This window comes from Chionomys nivalis, chromosome 8, assembly GCF_950005125.1.
Source record: "Chionomys nivalis chromosome 8, mChiNiv1.1, whole genome shotgun sequence".
In the NCBI taxonomy this organism is placed as follows: Eukaryota; Metazoa; Chordata; class Mammalia; order Rodentia; family Cricetidae; genus Chionomys; species Chionomys nivalis.
In genome coordinates this window covers 4,462,889-4,472,449 of record NC_080093.1, presented here as the reverse complement: position 1 = coordinate 4,472,449, position 9,561 = coordinate 4,462,889, and the positions used below count along the sequence as shown (strand labels likewise).

General features: G+C 50.2%; 1 protein-coding gene across 1 annotated transcript; it reads left to right on the top strand.

Moving 5' to 3' along the window:
- Window positions 1–864: 864 nt before the first annotated feature.
- On the top strand, window positions 865–3,914 carry Adrb1 (adrenoceptor beta 1). Its single transcript, XM_057777000.1, has one exon. It carries the CDS (start codon window positions 1,153–1,155, stop codon window positions 2,551–2,553), a length of 1,401 nt encoding a protein of 466 aa, XP_057632983.1. The 5' UTR covers window positions 865–1,152; the 3' UTR covers window positions 2,554–3,914.
- Window positions 3,915–9,561: the final 5,647 nt, after the last annotated feature.

Here is a 9,561-nt window from a genome sequence, read left to right as displayed (position 1 = left end):
GGTGGGTGGTGGTGGTGGTGGTGTCATCTACTCTAGACTTAATGTTGCCCTAAACTTCTCCTTTATCCTCTGAACACGCTGTGGCGGCGTCCTTGGCGTGGGCTGTGACATCCACAAACCTTCACTTCCTTTCTCCATCGACTGCACTTGAGTGACAAGACAGCTCTGCGCGAGAACATCTAGAGAAGCCTTTCTGACAGATGCGCGCTCTGCTCCAGCAACCCGCCTGGCTGGAAAGTTTCCTCTAACCACTAACACCCACTTCCCATTCCCCCAAGCTGTCAGGCTGGCCGGGTCCCCTCTCGATCAGGGAAGGGCCAGGCTGCCTGATGGCAGAACCAGTCTCACGCTAAACTCCTCCAACCCCAGCAGATAGGCTGTCCAAGGCACTCCGGCGGCGTCTCAGAATGCCAGCAAGATTCCCTTCTCGCTGCAGGGAACTCGGCATCGGAGGTAGAGAAGCGGGAGCTGCGGGGCGCAGAAGGGAAAGAGGAGAGAGAGCTAGGACCGGAGCGGAGTGCCGGAGGCAAAAGGAGAGCTGGGTGCTGGCGCGAGCGGGGACCCCTGGAGGGGGTGGGGACGCAGGAGGCGGCGGACGCCGCAGTGGGCGCAGCAGACCCGACTCCGGTGGAAGTCGGAGCAGGAAAGGGCGCGCTCGCTGCAGCCGGTGGGTGCCGGGGAGGTGCTGGCTCCGCAGTCCGCCCGGAATCTTTGGAGTCGCTCAATCGCGGGTAGGAGGGGGTGCCGGGTGTTGGGGGGTGGGGGCACCATTGTCGGGGGCGTGCCTTGGCGGCGATTGGCTGCTGGAGCTTGACGCGCGGCCCCGGGGGCTGGCTAGGGGGGTGGCAGCGGGGTGGGGTGGGTGTTGGGTGCCGGAGCTGTCGGCCCCGCGCGCTCAGAAACATGCTGAGGTCCCGGAGGCTCTTCCAGCAGCGGCAGCGGCTCCAGCAGCAGCGGCGGCGACGGCGGCGGCGACAGCGCTCGGCTCCGGCGGAGAAGGTGCCCGGCGTCCATGCCTCCGGCCCCGAGCCGCGGCTGCCCTGACCTGGCCGCGACCTCCCCGCGCGGGCCCCGCAGCCCCGGCTCCTGGGGTGTTCCCCAGCCGCGGCCCAGCCCCGCCACACCCCCCGCCCCCGGCCTCCGCAGCTCGGCATGGGCGCGGGGGCGCTCGCCCTGGGCGCCTCCGAACCCTGCAACCTGTCGTCGGCCGCGCCGCTGCCCGACGGCGCGGCCACCGCGGCGCGGCTGCTCGTGCTTGCGTCGCCACCCGCCTCGCTGCTGCCTCCCGCCAGCGAGGGCTCAGCGCCGCTGTCGCAGCAGTGGACTGCGGGCATGGGCCTACTGCTGGCGCTCATCGTGTTGCTCATCGTGGTGGGCAACGTGCTGGTGATCGTGGCCATCGCTAAGACCCCGCGGCTGCAGACGCTCACCAACCTCTTCATTATGTCGTTGGCCAGCGCCGACCTGGTCATGGGACTGCTGGTGGTGCCTTTCGGGGCCACCATCGTGGTGTGGGGCCGCTGGGAGTACGGCTCCTTCTTCTGCGAGCTCTGGACTTCTGTGGACGTGCTGTGTGTGACGGCCAGCATCGAGACTTTGTGTGTCATCGCCCTGGACCGCTACCTCGCCATCACGTCGCCCTTCCGCTACCAGAGTTTGCTGACGCGCGCGCGAGCGCGGGCCCTCGTGTGCACAGTGTGGGCCATCTCGGCTCTAGTGTCCTTCCTTCCCATCCTCATGCACTGGTGGCGGGCCGAGAGCGACGAGGCGCGCCGCTGCTACAACGACCCCAAATGCTGCGATTTCGTCACCAACCGGGCCTACGCCATCGCCTCGTCCGTCGTCTCCTTCTACGTGCCCCTGTGCATCATGGCCTTCGTGTACCTGAGAGTGTTCCGCGAGGCCCAGAAGCAGGTGAAGAAGATCGACAGTTGCGAGCGCCGCTTCCTCGGCGGCCCAACTCGGCCGCCCTCACCCGCGCCCTCGCCGTCGCCAGGGCCACCGCGCCCCGCAGACTCGCTGGCCAACGGGCGCTCCAGCAAGCGGCGGCCGTCGCGCCTCGTGGCCCTGCGCGAGCAGAAGGCGCTCAAGACGCTGGGCATCATCATGGGTGTGTTCACGCTCTGCTGGCTGCCCTTCTTTCTGGCCAACGTGGTGAAGGCCTTCCACCGCGACCTGGTGCCCGATCGCCTCTTCGTTTTCTTTAACTGGCTGGGCTACGCCAACTCGGCCTTCAACCCCATCATCTACTGCCGCAGCCCCGACTTCCGCAAGGCCTTCCAGCGCCTGCTCTGCTGCGCGCGCCGGGCCGTCCGCAGACGCCGCGCATCCCACGGGGACCGGCCGCGCGCCTCGGGCTGCCTGGCGGGAGCTGGGCCGCCGCCGTCTCCCGGAGCTCCCTCGGACGACGACGACGACGATGTCGGGGCCACACCGCCCGCGCGCTTGCTGGAGCCGTGGGCTGGCTGCAACGGCGGGGCGACAACTGTGGACAGCGATTCGAGCCTGGACGAGCCGGGGCGCCGGGGTTTCTCCTCCGAATCCAAGGTGTAGAGGGCCAGGCTCTCCGGGCGCACGGACGCCGGTCTCCATAGTCCCGGCCTGGACCCAGGCTCTGCATTCCTAGAGGAAGAGAGCTCGCCGGGGCGCCCCAGAGCCACTCCCCAGGGAAGAGAGGAGACCTCTGTTTACTCAAGACCGAAAGCAGGTGAACTCGAAGCCCACAGATCTATCTGAATCATCCGAGTCGTACAGAAAAGCTCCGGACCGACCGTTGCGCAAAAAGGAAAGTTTGGGAGGAGTTGGGAGAGTGTGGCTTTCTGATTTGTCTTGGGTTCCTTTCTCTCTGTGGTTCGGTCTTTTGTGTGTACTCGTGATGCACCTTTAGGTTTTGTTTTTTTGTTTTGTTTTGTTTTATTTTATTTTGTTTATTTTTTTCCAGGTGGGTTTTGACATATTTTTGCAAGGACCCGAGTGGAAACTAGGTGAGGAAGGGAAGGGGGTAATGAAGTCTGCCACCTGGCCTTCCGGTTCCACACCTAGGGGTGGGGGTGGGGGCGGTGATAATTAGCCAGGAAGTGTTTCCTTTTGCTTTCTAAAGAAATTGCATATTAATTCCGGAGTACTGGTGTCTCCTGTTGTTAAAGCAAAGGGAAAAGATGGATGCGAAACAGACAAATCTGGTTTCGAGAAACGTTAAGCTATTCGTGGAACACTGTTCACCTTGCTTTCTCCTGGAGGGCAAAGCCTGTCCTCTGCGCGCCTCGGTGGTCCTGCTGAGTGTTTTCTACCTCACTCTGTGCATATTGCACAGCAAGATAGAAAGACTTGTTTATATTAAACAGCTTATTTATGTATCAATATTAGTTGGAAGGACCAGGCGCTGAGTCTCTCTGTGACATGTGACTCTGTCAACTGACGATAGGACAGAAAAAAAAAGGAAACAGTTGAGATTATTGCACATGTGGCCAAAAACAAAGACGACAAAAAAAAAAAAAGTGGTTGCAAACGCCATTTTGCACAGTGTTAGGCATTGTAAAGTCCACAGAAGATGTAGAAGATGTTAACTTGCACAAAAAAATTAAATATTTTTAATGGGGCGGGGAGGTGGGCAGATCTTAAAAGGCTAAAATAAAACTCAAACTCAATTTCTCTTGTCTATTATGTTATTGAGTTGATGCTTTACTGGGAAGTTACTTTTTATACTCTTATCATGGTACTGTAACTGTATCCATATTATAAATATTATTATCTTACATATTTTTATTATTTTTTAATGTCCAAGTGCCCATGTGAATCTGCTGGTAAAATTTAGCACTCCTGTGTATATTCTATTTCCTCTCATGTGTGTGACCAAGTATTTAGACTCTGGTGCAACTAGCTACTGTGTGAGGAATTGGTCCGTGTGCAATAAACACCAGTGCAGCACAATCAAGGTTATGTACCGTGTGTCTGTAGGGGGTCAGTGATGACAAGAAAGACAGACGGGCAGCCCCGTTAATACCTCCCCATGACTCAGTCACAAGCAAAATGCTCTAGAGCAAAGGGTGTCCACCTACCCAGAACCACAGATTAGCCCTGAACTTTCCCAGTGGGATTCCAGGTGGTCCAGACAGCTGAGGCGCTGGTCGTCAAGGTGCTATCTGCTGCACTTGACTGAAGAAGGCACTGTGTGTCTCTGCAAAGGAGAAAGACAGTGTTGGGGCCAGGTAACTCAGCAGTGACAGCTCATGGAAACACGGGCAGGAGGGAGTGACCGACTGGGTAATGTTGCCCACTTGTAATTGGGCAAGTAGCTGCCACAGCTTATTTTTGCTTCTCCATTGAAAATTACTGTGGGTTCAGATTTCTCCAGTGGCTGCTTAGAATGGAAAAAAAAACTTTCATGGTTAAGCAAAGATGTATAAAAGAGCTTCTGAAGTAAATATTATCTCTCCCGTAAGTAAGTACCTAGATCCTTTTCAGCTGACGTTCTGGGTGGGCAGGAAAAGCAAAGCGAACTTCCTTAACTTTCCCTTCACTTTCTAACAGAGTTATAGCACCCAATGAATAGAGTATTTTTCATTAAAATCAGTCCCCAAGGAGCGTATAGTAAAATTCCATCCTGAGATTAATTGTGCGTTCCCCAAATCTGTTTATTTAATACGTTTAAACAAGCTTTTCATTTCACGACTGGACTGTAATGCCAACACAATGGAAAGTGTAAGGTTTTGGCTCAGGCTCCACTCTGAGACGAACAGACAGCGTCTTCCAGGCAGAGGCAGGACACAGCAACCGGGTCCACAATAGCATGTCTGCAAGCTCGGGACGGTTGTCCGCCCTTTCTGACCCCTGTGGAAGGAAGGCTGAATGAACAGCAGCCAACAAAGGCACCTCAGAAGCGTACCCCATTTATTTTTATTCAGAAAAAGTAAGAAAGGGAGAAATGAAGAAAGAGGAAGGAAGGAAAGGAGCAAGGGAGGGGAGGAAACCACCATGGTAAAGTTTTGAAGAAGATAATACTTAAACTTATTTGGGAAAATGTAAATCCAATTCAGAATTTTTTTTTTTTAAAGTGCTGTAAGTTCCCTAGAAATTTCATGAAGTTTGTTCTAGTCTGCTCCCGCCCCAAGTGTGCACACACATTCTGATGGAGGGTTTTTGTTGTTGTTGTTGTTGTTTGTAACGTTAAAGCGCAGTGCCGTTAGTGTGTGTCCTCTGAAGACCCCTGAAGTGTCTGGGTGATGCCGTGCTTTCAGTGTGAAAGGGGATGGGTGCGGGCCTGCAAACCTCAGGGTTGAAGGTCACCAATGCCTTTTCAACTCCACGAACAAACGATATAGTTTAACTACCTGGCAGATGTGCCCAGTCTCCGTCGTGAACCAGAGGGACCTGTTTATATTTGCTTGTAGGAAATAGGAAAGCATTGCTGTAGGATCCTCTATGTTCCCCAACCAGGCACTACAGAGATTCACAGACAGACCATGTCCCTGATTCTGAATACGTGTGAAAACTACCTTGGGTTGTTGTTTAGGAAGACAGCCATGTGCAGCAGGAATGGCGGAAGCTGGTTTGCCAGTCTCAAAAGTTATGCCGACCAGTCTCACGTGTGAGCTGCTGAAACGGTATTGCAGAGAAGGCAGAAGGGCAGTGTGTGTGCAGGGGGCTCTCCTCACCTTGTGTCTGTGTGCGTCAAATGCCAGAGGCGTGCACCTTAGTCCCACAGCAGTGGACTGAAATGCAGTCAGGCTTTGGTGGTTTGCGATACTGGGAGTGAGTTTGAGCACTGACAAGTTTTGGAGTCATGGAGGGATCAGAATTTTCCTGGACCCTCCCCCAAGTGCAGCTGTGGACAATGGGATGCTATGTCAAACAGCCCTTCATGAATTTGCCACTCCTGAGCTTGGCCCATGAAGTTTATTTTTCTGAGCTTTCCTCGGAAATGGAATTATTAATAACTTATAAGTGCCTATTGGGAAACCTCTCCTTGTTAAGCATATTTCCCCAACTTATTTTAATTTCATGTTGTGTGGAATTGCTGACTTCCTCTGGCATTATTTAAAGTTGCCAGGCAGGAGCTCTGTGCCCCAACTGCCCGAGGAGCCTTGAGAGTTAAGTTCGTGGCAACAGCTTCTTGGGAATGTTCTAGGGGAACGTTAGTCTAGAACTTCTGTTGCTTCTTGTCAAAGACTTCTGCATGTCTCTGACAAAGCTGGACCTGTGGTCTTAGGGGAAAATAAAACTCAGGAGTAGCTCAGATTAAATGCATTGGCACAGATGATGTAGTTTTATTTGTACGTTTCTGGCTGAGAAACACTAATTCTTTTGGCTCCCTGCCAATTTTCTACTAATCAAAATGGAGAAGATATGCAGTGTTTGGATTATACCTAAAAATAGTTCCCTGTAGCCACATCAGCAAATGGAATTAAATTAATTTCTCCTACTTCCCCGTCACTCACACTCTCCACAGTTTTTTTAAATTCCCATCTAGAATATTGCTTCTGAATCTCTTAATTTTAAACCTCTGTATCCTGAGTAGCATTGCTCTTATGTAGTGACTTTAAGGCACGCTTCTTCAGTCCATTTCCCAGAGACTGGCCTTCTCTGGAAACACTCACCTTTAACCTACTGTCATTTAGAGTCTACCGGCCAGGCCCTAAAGCATAATCCTGGTGGTATTATCATTATTATAACTAAATACTTCATAGATTAATTTATTGCATCAATGGTCCTTTTACCTTTTAGTGGAAAGAGGGAGTCTCTCAGTCCGTCAGATTTGGTCCTGGGACATTTAAGAGGCTATAATGACAGGCTGCACATAGCCAGCAGCCGGAGGGGCCCATGATGGGCTGGCTGGCCATGAGAACAGTATCTTTGCAGGCATGCTAGCGACCCCAGGAAGTTGCTGCCTTTAAACGTCGCCTTCATTCAGACACTGGGCACAAATCACAGCCTGCATTGAACCATCGTTTCTGCTGGCCTTTTCTGAGTCCTTCCTTTCTTCTCGAATGAGCTGGAAAATCCTAGAGCGTGTGGTTCACAAGTTCTCTTCATTTCTCACAAATAGTTTCCTAAAACTTTGATTTTTCTGCACTTCTTGGTGCACAACTCCTGCCCCTCTTCAACACATACCCTCGCTCATAGCTGTTCATTAAGAGTAGCTAGCGAGATCACCTTCTATTTCTGACACGACATTTTCCTATAATCTGTTTACTGTCATGTTTCAATGTCCTCCCAAGACTTCTAGTATTGCCCAAAAATGAAGCGACAACTCCCAGAAAAAAAAAAAAAAATAACCCTCAGGCTATTGTTTATCCTTTCCCACCAAGCCCTCCTGTGGGTCCAGGATTGAGGGCACGAGCCACCCTCCAGCCCGTGTTTCGGACTCTAAACACCGTCGACTTCTTAACCATTCTACCTCATCAGTCTGCTGCTGCCGTCAGCTGCTCAGCATGCAACTCTGTGATATGAGCTGAAGTTTATGTTTTGTTTTTACTAAATCTGTTAATTTGTGGGAATCGGGGTACCTTTGGAAGAACAGAAAACCTACCCAAACAAATGGCCCATGTGGGGCCTCCCTGGCTCCTTCTCTAATTATGGTTCCTGCGCCCAGTGACCTTGGGAAAGTCAGCAGGCTTCCTTGCCAGTCAGAGCTCTTTCTTCACAAAGCCTGCTAGGTAAGTTTGCTGGCGATTCCCTTTGAGAAGCTCAGGTGGAAGGAGTCCTCTCTCTGCCCAGCTTACCTCTCCTACCTTCCTCTCTGACTGCCTTCCCCTTTCCTAGCAACTCCACCCACTAAAATCCATAGGGCTTTTTTTTTTTTTTAAGTGAAAAGAACAGCTAAAAATAGCAGAATATATATGTGTGTGTGTGTGTGTGTGTGTATAATACCCCACACTTCCAAACAAGTTGTTCTTCCTTTTTAAATTTGCACCTAAAATTCCAAAGAAACCACAACTAAATAAAATAATCTGCTTCCCAAGCACGGGACTAAAAACCTGTTTGTTACTCACGGTGCAAAAGCGTTTAATGATTCCCGAAACCACGGGTACTTGGAGAAGAGCAAGTCAACTTGGAAAGTCCCTCAACGCCACATTTTAGTGTTGAGTTGTAAAAGCTAACAGTAACTAGGTTGTTCTTTTCCTTGGAATAGCGGCTGGAGACGAAAACTGCTGAGAGCCACAGGAGTTTGCCTTTTTTTTTTTTTTTTTTTTTTAATTTTTCAGCTTGTGGGATATTGTGTCTTTTTGTTCCCAATTTAACAAACAGCATCAAATCCACAGGAACTTCTGCTGACTTCAAATATCTGTCGTTCTGACTGCAGGAACTTAGCTGCAATACTGAGAGCCTTGTTAAAAATCCATTTAAAAATAGTAAACATTAATAGATGCAGCACTTGCATTTTTGGCAGTGTGGGGAGTTGTGTTTTTTTTTTTTTTAAGCCATTATAGGTAACGTTTTTAGAAAAATGTTCTTCCGTGAAGCATGATTGTACTAAAATGATTCTGGGATCAATCCTGAGATAAAGCTCCCTCCATAGACATCCCCAAGAAAGCCAGAGTCACTGAGAAAGATTCTAGACGTTGACATGTGAAGAATCTTGAGGTCTCTGGTTGGTGATTCCCCAGCCTACGCCGGGTTCTCCCTCAACGCAGAATTGATGGGATTGGAGTAACGAGTGTTAAATTGCTGGTCTGCCATGCATTTTGCCTTGTCTCTGTGGATCCTCCCTTTGCAGCAGACTGGAACTCTTTGGAGAGCCTTGACTCCTGGTTGGTCCCTGGGGCGTCTGACATGCATGGCCCGGTGTGATCCTCTTTTCAGAACCTTACCAGCTTTACAATGAGGAATGTGAGCATCAACACCAGTCCTTCCTTAGCTTTCTGAACACGTAAGAATTACATCTTCACAGATGTGTCAAAGGAACTTAGGATGTTTTCCAAGGAACTGTTTCTTTATTCTCTTTTTAAAGATTGTGGTTTTTTATTGCATTTTTCATGGCATTTGTGCAGGGGGTTACAGCTCACCATGAGGAGGTCAGAGGACAACTTTCAGTAGTCAGTTTCCTTCCGTCATAAGGGGTCTCGGGGATCGAACTCAGGGCTGCCAGGCTTGGGGGCAGGCACCTTTGCCCCTCAGCCATCTTGGTGGCCCCTTCCAAGGCTTTCAGTGCTCTAAGTAACCGCATTTGCTTTTCTCAGCAATGTCACAGCATCGCTTTCTGTTCTGCTGTCAACGACGAGCCATCTCTGGTCCCAGAGATCTCTCCTGGCTGAAGAAGAGAGCAAACATGCCTGGTACCAAGTATCAGCTGACACCAGCATGTTGCCCTTCCGGGAATTTCATATGTATGTATGTGTATATATGTGTGTGTGTGTATCTATATGTATATAAAATTATATATATATATTTATATGTGTGTATGTATGTGTATATATGTGTGTGTATCTATATTATATAAAATTATATATATATTTATATGTGTGTATGTATGTGTATATAATCACTATGTGTGTGAATGTATATCTATGTATATAAAACATATATATAATTTACATATGTATATGTATACTTGCATGTATG

Bases quoted from the DNA above. Each gene is read 5' to 3' on its own strand.
- Adrb1 (XM_057777000.1), top strand. From the start codon at position 1,153: ATGGGCGCGGGGGCGCTCGCCCTGGGCGCCTCCGAACCCTGCAACCTG.